Source organism: Oncorhynchus keta, chromosome 11 (genome assembly GCF_023373465.1).
Source record: "Oncorhynchus keta strain PuntledgeMale-10-30-2019 chromosome 11, Oket_V2, whole genome shotgun sequence".
NCBI classification, from domain to species: domain Eukaryota; kingdom Metazoa; phylum Chordata; class Actinopteri; order Salmoniformes; family Salmonidae; genus Oncorhynchus; species Oncorhynchus keta.
Window position 1 is genome coordinate 42,439,938 of NC_068431.1, and position 18,107 is coordinate 42,458,044.

General features: G+C 40.8%; 1 protein-coding gene and 1 pseudogene across 3 annotated transcripts; both read left to right on the forward strand.

Moving 5' to 3' along the window:
• Positions 1 to 1,828: 1,828 nt before the first annotated feature.
• On the forward strand, positions 1,829 to 4,310 carry LOC118390291 (dehydrogenase/reductase SDR family member 13-like). 3 transcript variants are annotated; one of them, XM_035780716.1, is made up of 5 exons: positions 1,829 to 2,073; positions 2,549 to 2,667; positions 3,046 to 3,169; positions 3,261 to 3,587; positions 3,765 to 4,310. In XM_035780716.1, the coding sequence occupies exons 2-5, from the start codon at positions 2,614 to 2,616 to the stop codon at positions 4,022 to 4,024; spliced, it is 765 nt and encodes a 254-aa protein (XP_035636609.1). In that variant the 5' UTR covers positions 1,829 to 2,073; positions 2,549 to 2,613; the 3' UTR covers positions 4,025 to 4,310. The 3 variants fall into 3 exon arrangements, with proteins under 3 accessions (XP_035636609.1, XP_035636608.1, XP_035636606.1); XM_035780715.2 differs by having other exon boundaries at positions 1,829 to 2,060; XM_035780713.1 differs by lacking the exon at positions 1,829 to 2,073 and adding an exon at positions 2,080 to 2,307.
• Positions 4,311 to 6,478: 2,168 nt separating this feature from the next.
• On the forward strand, positions 6,479 to 9,450 carry LOC118389694 (rRNA methyltransferase 1, mitochondrial-like; annotated as a pseudogene).
• The last annotated feature ends 8,657 nt before the right edge of the window (positions 9,451 to 18,107 follow it).

Here is an 18,107-nt window from a genome sequence, read left to right on the forward strand (position 1 = left end):
GAAGAGAAATTCCTGGAGTAGTAGGTGTTCATTGGTTGTCTCATATGGTCAGTGGAAGAAAGGAGGATAGTATGTCTGTGCTACTGTTTTTAGATGAGGAGGCTCTTAAGATGGGCTATATGAATTATTGTGCAAGAGCATTTGTTCCCAGGGTATTGCAATGTACAAACTGTAAAGCGTTTGAACATGTATCAAGTGTTTTTAGGAAACTGGATATGACTGATCATTTTGCTAAGATAGAAGAGGACAACGGATTTTGGAATTGTGGTGGGGAACATGCACAAGTCCCCTGAGTGCCCTCTTAGGGTGAAAAAGGAAAAGATTGCCAGGCTAAGCACTGTCCAGCATGTCTCCTAGGCGGAGAAAAGAGTGAAAGAAAGTGGGAGTGTGTTGGTCGTCATGGTGGAGGCTCCGCAGTCTAGTGCTGTGGGTGCCGTTCGCCATGTGCAGGATCCAGAAACCTCAGAGTCCTACTGAAAAAATACTCACTGTGGAGGCCTCTGAGTGAATTTGAATTACTGAGGTTAACTTCTTATTTTTTTTGTGTGATGTTCTTCTTCCCCCTCTTCTTATTTTCTGAATCCAGTAGTGGGGAGCAATCAACCTTCTCAGGTTGTAGAAGAACAGGTTGTGTCAGGTACACTAAGACCATGGATATAGTGACAAGATACATGTCTCTCCTCCCTAAATATGGGAGACGTTGTCCACACAGCGGCACAGCGGGCTGTCCAGCTCCCGCTTATCCTTTCTTTTAATTGGTGGATACATCTCATTATTGTAATCCCATTTTTAAATATTCAATGAGGGTTTTTGACGTCAACCACCTGTATTACATGGAGAGAGATGCTATGCTACTTGCCCTAATGCCATGAGCCATCTGAAAACACTTCCGGTAAAGTGTTTTTTCTCAAACTTGCTGGGATGTCACGTGTCAGTACACTGGTACATTCAAAAATGAGGGGTTCAACTAGGGTTCTTCTAAGATCCTCAAAGTTCTTTGAAGAACCTTAGGGTTCTTGGCACTGAAAATGGCCCCCAAAAGATTCTACCTTTTCAATGAATGTCCCATAGGCCTCTACATTATGGACAAGGTATGTGTATGAAAACCATGATCAAAACAGTTTTTTTCATTCACATTCACCACAAAAACCAAGGTATGAATTCTGTCATGTGCATGTTTTGTTAATCATCTGTACAATTACTATTTTTAGGATTCACGGACTTCACCCTCCCTACACCTCTGATGAATATAACAGAAAACCTGTTCTATCACCATGCACTGCAAAATCATTATGGCTATGGATACAGAGAACATCAACACATTAATATCACCACACCAGAGGATATATCCATTGGACTTTCTAGGAGTTTACCTCATATTTGGATTTTTTTATTCTGCTTTGCCACTAAAATCATAATAAACACTGAGAACTAAAATAATGTGTTATTGTTGTTATGCATATTATTATTATTATTATTATTATTAATAAAACTAATAGCTGGGGAGGGGGATAGTTAATAAATGAACCCCAAAGGGTTCTTCAAAAGATTCGTTAACGATCCATTAAAAGATGTTCCCCCACAATTTAAAATTGAAGAACCTGTAAAGGTTACTCCAGGAACCTTTTCTATTTAGAGTGTAACAATTTACGGATTAAGTCATTTATATTAGATAAACCTCACGTAGAAAATAAGCAATTCGTTTTTTTTGTCGACCAAATTCGACACTCTCATTGACCTTAATTCAAAAACTCCTTGCTTGGTGGGCAAACAACGAAAAAATGCCCCCTGCTGGAGAACGACTTGATTTTCTGCCGATTTGGGCCTCTCTCTTCCTCTTCCTCTTCCTTTCTGCTACGACGCAATTGTATAGATCTCTAGAAGTAAATGGGGAAACACATCAACACCGGTTTGGTCAGAATATTTCACCGTGATCAATCGGAAGTGGGGGACGCAATTTAATTAACAGATCTCTCGAAGTAAATGGGGAAGCACATCAACACCGGTTTGGTCAGAATATTTGACTGTGATCAATCGGAAGCAGGGAACCGGTGGGACAGGTAGGTCTGGCAGGTAACCTAACAAAAAGCCTGCTCCGCAACAAACTATGTTTTATTCACTGGTTGCACTTCCACGAGTAGAGTTTGAGTCGGGACACCGACGACCGGGCAAAAAACAGCATGTTACCTTTACTAGTTGCAACTGGTGTTGTAGTTGCAGTGTATATTGTCCTTGTTAAAACTATTTTCAAAAGCTCCAAATTTAAAGGAAATGCAGCGATGGCAGGGAAGACTGTAATAGTAACAGGTACGTGTGTTAGCCTTTAAACATGTTTGACTGCTTTGTAAACATGTTGGACTGCTTTGTAAGTCTGATAACATTTAGGATATTTATCTGAATAATACATTCATTGGTGTTGTCTGTCTCACGCAGCCTATGATGTTTATCTAATTTGGGTTTTTAATCAGGTTTGTTTTGCCTCTGGAACTCCGAATTGTATCTTAATATTTTATGTCAATTTTATGTCAATGTTTTGTTCTACCTATAGGTGGCAACACTGGCATTGGGAAAGCCACTGCTCTGGAGCTTGCCAGGAGGGGTGCAAGAATAATCATGGCATGCCGCAACCAAGAGAAAGCCGAACTTGCTATAAGTGATATAAAAAGGGTACAAGAATCTTATAATAATCAATCATTCCACATTTGTATTCGAATATTCATTAGTTAGATGTCGCGTTATCATTTGAAAATATTGTATGCCTGTAAATATCTGACCTGGATTCAAATACTATTTAGGATATTTCAATTACTTTCAAAGGCATTTGGAAGTCAATATTGGAATATATTTGGAAATACATTGAGAAATTATTTTTAAAATACACAAATACACTGATTCAAATACACTCCCATTCATTTCACCATTTAACCCAGGAAAATACTTTCAAATAGTAGGCTATTTATAGGAAAATATTTGATTTGGGACACAATATTTAAATCCAATAAAATAAGTTCTGGCAAATATAGGCCTAACAAATTGTGATTTCAGGAGACAGGCAGCACTGATGTGGTGTACATGCAGTTGGACCTGGGGAGCCTTCAAGCAGTGCGTTCTTTCACCGAGACCTTCCTGAAGACCGAGGCTAGACTGGATCTTCTCATTAACAATGCTGGTTCGTGGTCATAGGTTTTTTCTCTTAATTGTATTCGCAAGAAAACATGAGTAGAAAAAGGCTATTGAACCATCTGTGGTCTCTCCTTCAGGTCTGGTGGCGGATGGGCGCACTGCTGATGGCTTTGGTATTGAGTTTGGAGTCAACCACCTTGGCCACTTCCTGCTGACCTGTCTGTTGCTGGACCGCCTGAAGGAGGGCACTGGGGGCCGTGTAGTCACACTGGGCTCCATGGCCTATCGCTGGGGCAACATCGACTTTGATGCCCTTATCACTAATAAACACCTGGGCACTGGGAGGTACAGCTGGCAGTTCTTCCACGCATACTGCAACAGTAAACTGTGCAATGTTCTCTTCAACCACGAGCTGGCCAAGAGACTGAAGGGTACCAATGTCACTTGCTACAGTGTTCACCCAGGTTGGTCATTTCCTTCAAGATTATTCAATGGTATATCTGTCACTATGAACCACAATGAGTCCTGATACACTCTACACATCCTAGGATACATGCTAAGGGTATTTGTTTTCCTGTGTTGGATCATTGAAAGTTCACCTGTTTTCTTTTTCTTAACCTATTATGTTTTGCCCCCTGTAGGAGTAGTGAAAACAGAGCTATCCCGAAACTGCAGCCTGTGGCAGAGATTCATCATTGAGCCAATAGCTAGACTGTTGTTCCTGGATCCAGAATCCGGTGCCCAGACCACTCTCCACTGTGCCCTCCAGGAGGGTATCGAGCCCCTGAGTGGACGCTACTTCTTCTGCTGTGCGCCGCAGGACGTGGTTGCCAAAGGCAAAGACGACGCTGTGGCCAAGAAGTTGTGGGAAGTTAGTGAACGGCTGAGTGGCCTGTTCTAGGAAAAAGGCACATTGTTACACTGCTTTTGATTTGGTGGTTTACAGATCTGGGGGAAAATGCTCATTGAACACTCATCAAAATGGATCAATGTGACAAGAAACTGCTCATACATTAGCTGATCTCCTTTTCACTAGAGCATTGATGTTGGTGACATCCTGTTTGTGGTGTGTCTTGTATTGACGATGATCAGTATGTAGTAAGTGTGCCAGTTCAGTCTAAAGACTTAGGAAGCTCTTGTAAAAACTGTTTGACTTATTATAATAAAGATTCCAAGTGATTGGGTTTCCTTACGCTTTGACTTATTGTTGCCATCACTGTATTTTCAAATAGAATAGAGCTCTCTATCGGATATGAAACGGTGACTGATTCCAGCATGTAACCGAACTAGTGATTGTATTGGGCCTATGCATGTAGTGTAATTAGGCTGCGTACTCTAGCTTGTATAACTTTTATTGGAGCTTCTGTACTGGGCTCATGGTATCCTGAGACTTCTAAATCAGTCGCCCTCAGCCCCAGAGGGGGTCTAATAGTCAATACATTTTTTTCCCCCCTGTGGGACGCTGCCGTGACATTGTATTCCTTGACACCAGAGGCATTTGCTCGGGTGTGACGAAGTGACTGGCGCACTGAAAGAACATCCTTCACACACCCTTCACCTTAATCTTTGCATGAGACTGTATATCAGCAGTCAGACAGGTCACACCAGTTTCTCAGAACAGCTCTGAACCCTGGCCTCATTGTCTCCAAGTGCTCTCATCACTTAACTACTCAACAATGTGGTTTAAGCACCTGCTGCAACAGGGCCTGCCTTTGTCTGCTAGGATGGGTGAGATGGTAGGGCCTTGTCAAATGTGTTCACTGTCAATCATTCTATCAACTATTGCCTACACAACTGTATTTTGTTGACTTTGCCTAAGGCACATACAGAGTGGGGTAAAACAGAGTTCCAGTTCTCTTTGCCCTCCATTTTGAACTAGCTACAAAAGGAGTTGAAATTACAGGAGCTCGTCTCTCTGAATGAGTGTAAAGCTAGGGTCAAAACTGTGGTTGACCAATGAAGCGGTGGTGGAAAAAGTACTCCATTTTCATACTTGAGTAAAAGTAAAGATACTTTCATTTAAAAAAATGAATTGAGTAAAAGTGAAAGTCACCCAGTAAAATACTACTTGAGTAGCAAACCAGATGAAGCAAAGCAAACCAGCAAGATTCTATTTTTTTATTTTTTTGATTTACAGATAGCCAGGAGCACATTCCAACACTCACACATCATTTACAAACTAAGCATTTGTCTTTAGTGAGTGTGCCAGATCAGAGGCAGTAAGGATGACCAGGCATGTTCTCTTGATAAGTTCATGAATTGGACAATTTTTCTGTCCTGCTAAGCATTCAAAATCTGCTAAGCATTCAAAATCTGCTAAGCATTCAAAATCTGCTAAGCATTCAAAATGGAACAAGTACTTTTGGGTGTCAATGAAAATGCAAGGAGTAAAACATACATTTATTTAGGAATGTACTAGAGTAAAAGGTGTCAAAAATATGAATAGTAAATTCAAGTACAGATACCCAAAAAAACTACGTAAGTAGAACTTTAAAGTATGTTTACTTAGGTACTTTATACCACTGCAATGAAGTGGGGGGCTATCAATGTTTTGATGCACCACACCTCCCCAAATAACTTTTGTCGGTTCAATGTGTACATTTATGTTTTTAAACTGTAGTTTTTTATGTTGTAAAAATGTGTTTTAAACTTTGCTGCTGGTAAAATAACATTGAACGCTAAAATAAGATTATGCTTACCCCAAAGTATAATAACACAACTGAAAAACACTAGATTGATTTAATTTGAACCAAAATTACAATTTTAAAACTATTTGTGACATGTATGGACATGCAATATCATAAATGGACACTAGAGGATAGTGTTGAATCTCGTAGTAGGCATTTTCACCATAAAGGATGAAGAAAAAATATAGTTTACTTCCTGGAGGAGGCAGTCTTGACAGCGTACAGAAATGTTGGTTGGATAACAGTTCGTGTTAGTGATGAATGGCACTGTTCTGGATCTTCAGAAAAGTACAACATCAAACTAATTAGCGTAAGATGTTTAAATTCAGATCATATTTTTTTAACGTTTATTTATCACGACGTTGTGTCCAGTGTGCATACCTTTTAGTAGCTTTGGGACAGCAAAGATCAACTTTTAGCAAGCTGGTTGGCAAGCATGCCTTGCTGGACCCTTGATGCTGAAGGACATCTGCCTACCTGATGGTAGAGGTAAAAGTTTATTTATTTTATAGCTATCATTCCAGCGTTCTATAAGTTGACCGTCCAATCACTGTTGCTAGAGCCATTCATGTCTTCTCAATTTAGAAACATGGCAACTTGGAATTTGGCTTGTAAGTGCTCCAGGATGTTTGTACACACTAGACTGTTGACTTTCATGTCAGTCAGACATGAAAGTGGGCTCTCACTCTGCATCCTACATTTCCACTAGTTCTATCCTCTGGCCTAAAGTACTGCTGTGAGGTAGCAGAGAAGTGGCGACGCAGTGTCTTAACGACAGAACAAAAATCTAGAGTAAAGATACCCAAGCATCCCTGGAGAGGAATCCCAATCCAGACAGCAGAGTATCATCTGAGCTCCGAAAGCTCAGCCTGGATGACTTTCCAGAGGATGGTGAGAGGCTAGTAAAGGACTCCAGAGAAGGACTATCCAGAGAAGAAGACAGGAATTATGAGGCATTGTTTGGCGTCTCCTGGCTCTCACCCAGGGCAGAACAAGTCCCACGGGCTTTTTGTGAAGGAGGGTGTGGCCTCCTGTAGGGCCTCTGTAAGGCAGGTGTGTGAGGAGGCCCATAGACAGTGTGTGCAGATCCAGGGGGTTAGTAAGAAGGACTTGGAACAAGATGAGCTCAGGAGGGGTCCACCAGGGTTTATGCCTGCATGCCAGTCCTGGTTATCTGCCAGAGGACAATGCCGCCAAGCCACCCAGGGACAGCAGTCGCATCCCCCTCTGGCTACTCTTAGATGGAGTGCAAGACCCAATGAACGTTTTTGCATATTTTCTTGAGGTGGATCGAGTCGGCGGAAGTCTTTGTAACAGGTAGCCAAACCTAATATTGAAGATCTGACTTTGTTTTTTAAGAGGTCTCATCTGATCAACCGGAAATCAATTGTACTGGCGTTTATGGCTGTGTTAAATGCATGATGTTTCTTTGCTTTTAGCTGTCCAATGACACCAGTCTTGAGTAAGGCCAGCACAGGTGTGGATGGAGGACATGGGAGTGTATGGCTATGACAGCCTCCTACGTATGCTGATATTGTCCCAATGCATTTTAGCCTGGTCATGCACTGGTCAGCTTACTTTCAGAATCTCATTGTTTGGCTTCAGTATTTTATGAGAACTTTAACACGTTTTTACTTTTGTCTTTACTGTTAGCACTTTTGACCTACAGTACCAGTCATAAGTTTGGACACACCTACTCATTCAAGAGTTTTTATTTATTTGTGCTATTTTCTACATTGTAGAATTAACAGTGAAGACATCGCAACTATGAAGCAACACATATGGAATCGTGTAGCAACCAAAAAGGTGTTAAACAAATGTAAAAAATATATTATATTTTAGATTCTTCAAAGTAGCCACCTTTTGCCTTGATGACCGCTTTGCACACTCTTGGCATTCTCTCAACCAGCTTCACGTGGAATGCTTTTCCAACAGTCTTGAATTAGTTCCCACATATGCTGAGCACTTGTTAGCTGCTTTTCCTTCACTCTGTGGTCCAACTTATCCCAAACCATCTCAATTGGGTTGAGGTCGGGTGATTGTGGAGGCCAAGTTATCTGATGCAGCACTCCATCACTCTCCTTGGTCAAATAGCCCTTCCACAGCCTGGAGGTCTGTCGGGTCATTGTCCTGTTGAATAACAAATCATAGTCCCACTAAGCGCAAACCAGATGGGATGCCGTATCGATGCAGAATGCTGTGGTTGCCATGCTGGTTAAGTGTGCCTTGAATTCTAAATAAATCACTGACCGTGTCACCAGCAAAGCACACCCACACATCCCACCTCCTCCTCCATGCTTCACGGTGGGAACCACATATGCAGAGATCATCCGTTCACCTACTCTGCTCAAATTTGGACTCATCAGACCAAAGGACAGATTTCCACCGGTCTAATGTCCATTGCTCGTGTTTCTTGGCCCAAACAAGTCTTTTCTTCTTATTGGTGTCCTTTAATAGTGGTTTCTTTGCAGCAATTCAACCATGAAGGCCTGATGTATGCAGTCTCATCTGAATAGTTGATGTTGAGATGTGTCTGTTACTTGAACTATGTGAAGCATTTATTTGGGCTGCAATTTCTGAGGCTGGTAACTCGAATGAACTTATCCTCTGCAGCAGAGGTTACTCTGGGTCTTCCTTTCCTGTGGTGGTCCTCATGAGAGCCAGTTTCATCATAGTGCTTGGTGGTTTTTGCCACTGCACTTGAAGAAACTTTCAAAGTTTTTGACATTTTCCGTATTGACTGACCTTCATGTCTTAAGTTAATGATGGACTGTTTTTCTTTGCTTATTTGAGCTGTTCTTGCCATAATATGGACTTGGTCTTTTACCAAATAGGGCTATATTCTGTATACCACCCCTACCATGTCACAATGCAACTGATTGGCTCAAACGCATTAAGAAGGAAAGAAATTCCACAAATTAACATTTAACAAGGCACATCTATTAATTGAACTGTATTCCAGGTGTCTACCTCATGAAGCTGGTTGAGAGAATGCCAAGAGTGTGCAAAGCTGTGATGAAGGCAAAGGGTGGCTACTTTGAAGAATCTCAAATATAAAATATATTTGAATTTGTTTAACACCTTTTTGGTTGCTACATGATTCCATATGTGTTGCTTCATAGTTGTGATGTCTTCACTATTATTCTACAATGTAAAAAATAGGAAAAATAAGGGAAAACCCTTGAATGACTAGGTGTGTCCAAACTTTTGACTGGTACTGTATATAGAGACAACTTTAAACATCAACTCTTAGGGGTTATCAATTTTTTTATAGTCCTCACTACCTGATGACCAGAGTCTGTTCTGTGCAGGTAAAGGTGGCACAAGGCTAGCAGCTAATTGGCACAGTGGGAGCTAAAGCAGAGAACTCTCATGCTCCTGTCATGAAATGTTCCAATTTCCAGATGACCAAACCTACACTTTTGCTGATGGTTAAGAGTTTCCTGTCCTTCTCTCTGTGTGTGTGTGTGTGTGTTCATGGACCGTGCATGTGTTTCAATTGCTTTGCACTTTCCTAAGTCCACCCTGCAGTGTTCTCACTCAGGTGGTGAAAGTGAAGACTATTCCCGAGAACTGCGTCTGCATTGAGGCACTGCTAACCATCCTACCTCGCAGAGACCTGCACCCTGGCCTGGCCTGAATCCATCAATGTCTCTGTGGTACGGTATACCACTAGTCCCTCAGCATTCATCGTCTCTGAAAAATAAGAGAGATGTAAAACTTAATATACTGAACAAAACTATAAACGCAACAATTTGAGATTTTACTGAGTTACAGTTCATATAAGCAAAACAGTCAATTGAAATTAATTCCTTAGGCCCTAATCTATGGATTTCACATGACTGGGCAGGGGTGCAGCCATGAGTGGGCCTGGGAGGGCATAGGCCCACCCACCGGGGAGCTAGGCCCAGCTAGTCAGAATATTTTTTTTCCCCCACAAAAGGGCTTTATTACGGACCAAAATACTCCTCAGCAACCCCCCCTCAGATGATCCCGCAGGTGAAGAAGGATGTGGAGGTCCTGGGCTGGCATGATAACACATGGTCTGCAATTGTGAGGCTGGTTAGACGTACTGCCAAATTCTCTAAAACGACATTGGAAGCAGCTTCTGATAGAGAAATTAGCATTCAGTTCTCTGGCAACAGCTCTGGTGGACATTCCTGCAGTCAGCATGCCAATTGTACGCTCCCTCAACTTGAGACATCTGTGGCATTGTGTTGTGTGACAAAACTACACATTTTAAAGTGGCCTTCTATTGTACCCAGCACAAGGTGCACCTGTGTAATGATCATGTTTTTTTTATTCAGCTTCTTGATATGTCACACCTGTCAGGTGGATGTATTATCTTGGCAAAGGAGCAATGCTCACGGATGTAAACACATTTGTTGGAATAAGCTTTTTGTGTGTTATTTCAGGTCATGAAACATTGGACCAACACTTTTCATGTTGTTTATATTTTTGTTCAATATTTACACTACCGTTCAAAAGATTGGGGTCACTTAGACATGTCCTTGTTATTGAAAGAAAAGAAAAAGAAGGAAAGAAATAATTTTAAAATAACATCAAATTGATCAGAAATACAGTGTAGACATCGTTAGTGTCGTAAATGACTATTGTAGCTGGAAACGGCTGATTTTTAATGGAATATCTACATGTTGTTATTATAGGACTATTTCTCTCTATACCGTTTGTATTTCATATACCTTTGACTATTGGATGTTCTAATAGGTACTTTAGTATTGCCAACCTAATCTCGGGTGTTGATAGGCTTGAAGTTATGAACTGTGCAATGCTTGAAGCATTGTTAAGAGCTGCTGGCAAACACAGGAAAGTGCTGTTTGCATGAATGCTTACGAGCCTGCTGCTGCCTACCACCGCTCAGTCAAACTGCTCTATCAAATCATATATTTAATTATAATATAGTAACACACAGAAATACGAGCCTTAGGTCATTAATATGGTCATTAATATGGTCAAATCTGGAAACTATCATTTTGAAAACAAAACGTTTATTCTTTCAGTGAAATACGAACCGTTATGTATTTTATCTAACGGTCTAAATAAGTCTAAATATTGCTGTTACATTGCACAACCTTCAATATTATGTCATAATTACGTCAAATTCTGGCAAATTATTTCACAACCAGCCAGGAGGCCCAAACTGCTGCATATACACTGACTCTGCTTGCAATGAACACACGAGAAGTGACACAATTTCCCTAGTTAAATGTATTTTAACTTAATATGCTGGTTTAAAAAAATATACTTCTGTGTATTGATTTTAAGAAAGGCATTGCTGTTTATGGTTAGGTACATTAGTGCGACGATTGTGATTTTTTTTCGCAAATGCGCTTTTGTTAAATCATCCCCGTTTGGGGAAGTTGGCTGTCTTTGTTAGGAAGAAATAGTCTTCACACAGTTTGCAACGAGCCAGGCGGCCCAAACTGCTGCATATACCCTGACTCTGTTGCAAGAGAAGTGACACAATTTCCCTAGTTAAAAGAAATTCATGTTAGTAGGCAATATTAACTAAATATGCAGGTTTAAAAATATATACTTGTGTGTTGATTTTAAGAAAGGCGTTGATGTTTATGGTTCGGTACACATTGGTGCAACGACAGTGCTTTTTTCACGAATGCACTTGTTAAATCACCCGTTTGGCCAAGTAGGCTGTGATTCAATGATAAATTAACAGGCACCGCATCGAGGATTTGCAACGCATGACAAGCTAGATAAACTAGTAATATCATCAACCATGTGTAGTTAACTAGTGATTATGTTAATATTGATAGTTTTTTATAAGATACGTTTAATGCTGCACTCGCATAACAGGTAGTCAGGCTGCCACGCAGTCTCCTCATGGAGTGCAATGTAATCGGCCATGATTGGTGTCCAAAAATACCGATTACCGATTTGTTATGAAAACTTGAAATCGCCCTAATCAATCGGCCATTCCGATTAATCGGTCGACCTCTAGTTAGTATAGCTGAAAACTGTTATACTGATTTAAAGAAGCAATAAAACTGGCCTTCGTTAGACTAGTTGAGTAGCTGTACCATCAGCATTTGTGAGTTCGATTACAGGCTCAAAATGGCCAGAGTTTCAGCAGAAAGTTCTTTGTTTCTGGACATGTTGAGCCTGTAATCAAACCCAAAAAATGCTGACGCTCCAGATACTCAACTAGTCTAAAGAAGGCCAGTTTTATTGCTTCTTAATCCGCACAACAGTTTTCAACTGTGCTAACCTAATTGCAAAAGGGTTTTCTAATGATCAATTCGTCTTTTAGAATGATAAACTTGGATTAACTAGCACAATGTGCCAATAGAACACAGGAGTGATGGTTGCTGATAATGGGCCTCTGTACGCCTTTGTAGATATTCTATAAAAAATCTGTCGTTTCCAGCTACAATAGTCATTTACAACATGTACTTCTGATCAATTTGATGGTATTTTAATGGACAAAGAATGTTTTTTTTTTTCAAAGACAAGGACATTTCTAAGTGACCCCAAACTTTTGAATGCTATCATCTCACTCGATGTGATTTATCCATACCCTTTCTTCCTCTCCTCCCCTCTGTGTTCTCCAGGCATCCTGCTACACTTACCCCTGTCGTCCTGTAGAGATGGCCATCGATGACCGACTAGACTACACAACTCAAGGTGTTTACTTTGGATGCCCTCCCAGGCACTCCTCCCAGGGCTTAATGACTGGATTTACTGCATCAATTAGCCATCAGGGTCTCTGAGAGGCCTGGCTGGCTGATCGATTGTTCTCTAGCAGCTGATGTCCCCTTGCCGTTCTGTTCTGCACTGCTCTGGACCATGCTAACTGCTTGTCTGAATGTAAACCTAGTACAATGTAATTAAATCAAATCAAACATTTTCTATTCAAAGTTATTATTGGATTCTTTCTAATGTTTATTCACTCGAGATGTTAAGATTTTTGCGTATGTGCATGTTGAATCCATAAAAAGATAAGGGTTTATGAGAATGTAGCGCATGGCGAAAGAGCTACTGTTGTGCTATTATCAGAATGGGTTAGGGGATTAGGTTCAGCTAAATTGATTGCCAATGCTGGTTTTGAGTAGGGGGGGGCACAGTCTCTGGGCTATTGTTTCTGGTCAGTGACTGTTTAAAATTGATCATGGGAACAAGCGGCTGCTATTGATAGGCAACATTTGCCCTTTGACTGTCGCTCCACATTTAACCCAGGGACTAATTTATCATTCATGTGCACACAAGAATATATATGTGTGTTTGTATACTGTATATAGTTTGTGAACATTGTTACATCCATTGAAAACAAAATCTAGTTTCCACTACAGAGTAAATACTCTCCTACAACATTGAGCAGTGCAGTCGTAGTGGCTTTATAATCAGGCCTGTTTGTTCTTTCCCAGTGTGCTGCAGTGCTTGACCATGAATTGGCCTGATGTACTTGATTACTAATTATGGAAAACAGGAGGCATTGTCTCTCTTAGCCCTACAGTTTTGATAAGCTCTGCATACTCATCAACATGCACACAATTAATTGGTGTTGATTGCTTTTGGCATGTTCAATAGTTATTGATCGAGGGGAAGAGGTGTCCTTCAGCTGACTGCTTGCCTGGAGCTGACTCTATTCTTGGCTTGAGTCAAATGTCTAGTTGATATCTGGCAGTGAATTTCACAGGGTCACTGCTCTCCTCGGGTTTGCTTCTAGGACATTGGGATATTATGAAGTGGTATCTAATTCACATGCATAAGAAAGTAAACTGTTAACAACATATTTTGTTTGGGTGTAAAGGGAAATGTACTTCATTGGTTGCTGCTATTGCCTCGACTGTGAGTTCCATAGTTGCAGTTTGATGTTTATTGTCATGTCTTTCCCTGGAGGCAGAACTGAGCGCTTAAGCTGCAAAAGTCAAAATTGTCTGTACCGTAAAAATTAATGAAAACAAAAAGTAGCTTTTTTGGTATTCATTTATGGTGGTTTTGGCATTAGGCATAGCAGTGTGGTTAGGTTTAGGTTTAAAATCAGATTTTATGACTTAATGGCAGTGCCAGCTATTGACCACTCTGCAGAGCTGCCTCCAGTACATGAGTCATCTCAATAAATGTCAACCTGCTCTATAGTTGCTGTCTCAAGGCAAGAAGGGTTTCCCATTCCATATCCTTAGATGGGATCCCTACCAATCTGGCCTTTGTGTTTTAGTGGGATCCCTACCAATCTGGCCTTTGTGTTTTAGTGGGATCCCTACCAATCTGGCCTTTGTGTTTTAGTGGGATCCCTACCAATCTGGCCTTTGTGTTTTAGTGGGATCCCTACCAATCTGGCCTTTGTGTTTTAGTGGGATCCCTACCAATCTGGCCTTTGTGTTTTCATGGGATCCCTACCAATCTGGCCTTTGTGTTTTCGTGGGATCCCTACCAATCTGGTTTTTGTGTTTTCGTGGGATCCCTACCAATCTGGCCTTTGTGTTTTCGTGGGATCCCTACCAATCTGGCCTTTGTGTTTTAGTGGGATCCCTACCAATCTGGCCTTTGTGTTTTAGTGGGATGTCGGTAAGGTGTTCTGAGCATATAGTATAAGCTTAGAATCTGGCAATGATGACACACATTTGATCAGGTCATTAACAAAGACACTAATTAATAAGGAGAGGTTCCTAAAGTGTTTGAACACTGTCTTATGTCTTAGCAGGCTTTGTGCCTGTCTGCAGGTCCTGTGCTGATATGAGATGTGCATTGTCTCAGGGGGTCGCTCTGAACACTCGGGGAGCGGTCACCTGCTGTTTCGGCTGAGCTTGCACTCTGATGCAGAGGCACCAAGCAGCTCTACCTATTAAAATGTAAATTCCCTGTGCACTCAGTGGGGCCAGACTGGAGGAGGAGGAGGGAGAGGGGATCTGCTCAAGGGTTTGGGGATGTGTCAGCTTGTCCCCTTCACTTCACATGTTAATCACAGAGAGACAGGCCCATATGTCGGCTGCCACCGACCTGGAGGAGATGTGTGGAGCAGAAAAAAGCAATTAGAAAAAATGTAGCCGCTTATGATTTGTCATTTTAAATGATCAGAGATATTATGCATTGTAACTGCAATTTTTTAGAATTGCCCAGAGGGGTATACTACAAAGCAGGATCAAGTTATCCAGCTGACTTTGATAAACAACCAGAAATACATTCATTTTCAGGTTCATCAAGAAAGCTAAACTTGTGTTATTTGTTTTTGGTTGTTGAGTTAAGTAGACCACGCCCATTTCAAACATTTAAAAAATATTTACTTAGCAGGCTAACTCCAGGATCCTGCTTTGTAGTATACCCCTCTTTAAAGATATTACAGCATTATTCAGGTTTTGTCTTGGATTTCTATGAAGGAATTTGAATTGGAATCCCATTTCCTCTGTGGCTGTAGGCCCATGTAGTGGCCCATGTAGTTATCATGGCAGTGGTTATTAACAGTGATCAATGTCTCCAAAAGTTATTCTGTAAATGATTGTGCTAACCACATATCTGCTGTGTACTCTGAAATACACATACACATCGTGTTCTGAAGAATAATGGGTGATCGCACAATCAAATGGGGGAGTTTGTTGTGGGGTAGTGGAGGGGATTTTATAGCTTTTTGAACCCCAGAGTTCAAATATCATCATTACAGCTTCTCTCTTTGCACTTGTCAACAAATACTGTTATTATTTCTGATTGGAAATACCACAAGGAATCTTTTAAAAGCGCTGAAGCTCTCTGAACTGCAATTGTGCAAAACAACATTTGGAAAAGTGCGGCAATGGAGTACATCATATATTTTTTTTCCAAAGCTTGGCACACAATTATTTTATTCTCAATAACATAGACATCTGAGCCACAGCAATTTGAGGTGGAATGAAATGGTCAGCGGTTCACAAAATGAGGTTGCTCTCTAAATGCCCTGCATTTATAGTCATCTTACACTGAAATGACTCTTCTAGAAAATGAGCTCTGTGGATGGCAAGGAGCACTTCACCAAGGCAGTCGTATTGGTCGGACATTTGATTCCTTCATTGGTCGTTCTTGCAAAGTTGATGACATTTAAGTATTAGCGCAAAAATCATTTGATTTAGCACACAACAAAAACAGGAGTTTTGCAGGACAAAGCCCTCTAAAATGAACTGGTGTGTTGTGCTCTATTGAGTATATGTGGTGATGATAGCAGGATGGGACTGTAGTGACTAATTACTGTATGGTCCTCCAGTTCCCTGTTAGAGCATGGGCTGCTCTACACTACAGTCAGTCTCACTGCTAACTCCCCTCTCATCATGATGGAACCCTAAGTGGCCCTGCTTGCTGTTGTTTAATTGCATTCACAGAGTTGGTTGACTACGCTACATTCTCCAGTTGAGAGACAGACATATATTGTGCTCCTCTGAAGTTCAACTTTTTGTCAATGTACCCATGTTTTGCTCAATCAACCAGTGGTGTAAAATACAGTACTTAAGTAAAAAATACTTTAAAGTACTACTTAAGTAGTTTTTGGGGGTATCTGTGCTATACTTTACTATTTCTATTTTTGGCAACTTTTACTTTTACGACATTCCTAAATAAAATAATGTACTTTTTATTCCATACATTTTCCCTGACACCCAAAAGTAGTTACATTTTGAGAGGAAAATGGTCCAATTCATACGCTTATCAAGAGAACATCCCTGGTCGTCCCTACTGCCTCTGATCTGGAGGACTAACTAAACACAAATGTTTTGTTTGTAAATGATGTCTGAGTGTTGTAGTGTGCCCTTGGCTATCAGTCAATAAAAAAAAACAAGAAAATTGTGCAGTCTGGTTTGCTTAATATAAGGAATTCAAAATTATTTATACTTTTACTTTTGATACTTAAGAACATTTTAGCAATTCCATCTACTTTTGATACTTAAATATATTTAAAACCAAATACTTTTAGACTTTTACTCAAGTAGTATTTTACTGGGGGACTTTCATGTTCTATTAAGGTATCTTTACTTTTACTCAAGTACAACAATTGATTACTTTTTCCACCACTGTTAAATTCCTTAAGAGTCTTATTGACTCACCCGTGCGTCACTCACTCTAAGTAGCGTAATAAAAAAATACCAGAGAAAATCTGGCAGTTTAAACTAGAGATGTCTGTTTTTTTGCATGGGCTCCGTCTCAAATCGCAGCATCCTCCTAGGTTGGCCTTCCGCATCAGCGGTGGAAGGTGGCCGAGCTACAGCGGTGTTTGTCAGACCACGAGACATGTATCTTCTCACAAAAACGTATGTCTGAACGGTTTGGCCTATGAATGTAGGTGGTGTTCTCTGTGTCACGGGACTCGTCTGAATGTAACCCATACAAATTAATGGATGTATTGAGGTAGTTTTGTGCCAACAAAAACAAGGAGTTAAATATGTGTAAAAAAAACAACTTTAATATTTCCTGAGCTTTCTTATATCGCCTAGATATAGAATAGACACTTCAAAACCTTCTTCTTTATGATTTATTTTTTGACTGTCTTTTTGGCCATTTATGAACCCCACACACACACACACACACACTTTTAGAGGTATAATGCCACGTTTACGTGCTAGTCAGAACTAGGAAACTCAGACATTTCCGTCTTGCTAACTGTTTGTAATTATACACGTGCCGCGTTCAACCATTTAGCAACATGGACATTTCTGAGTTTCGGGGTTTCCTAGTTCTGACTAGCATTTGAACACTTCATAAATGGCAAAAACCCACAACCCACATGAATTATGGATTTGTCTAGCACCCACTGACCCCTGCTGGTCTGTCCCAGCCATGAGGTTGCCCAGGCTTGCCTGTCTGGTGTTGGTGTTAGGACATGTAGATGTAGCCGGAGGGCAGTGCAGGCCCATGGAGGATTATGGTGATATGAAAATGACAATGTAAATGCAGGTTTAAGTGTTCTTGCCACTGCTTGGTTCAATACTAGGTGGGGCTCTTGTGGTCATGGCAGTCAAGAGCAGCGCACCAGGCTCCATTCATGCTGTCTGGCTCTGCATTTCAATTGATGGCCCCAGAATAGGAAGTGCATGGACACACATGGAGCCCTGGCCTGTGTGACACGTCTCTGTCTCACTAGGGCCAGCAGAGGTAGAAAGGTCAGTGTCACACATCAGATAATTCATTTTCAGCACTGGGCAGAACATAGACTTATTGTGTCTATGATCACTCGCTTAACATTATGGAGGCTTTTGAATTCATAGCGATAGTGGTTATTTGTTGCAACAGGATCATAGCTATATATGTTTTATATGGGCATAGTTATTTTTCTTTCTTAATTAACCATGTTACATATTTCTATGC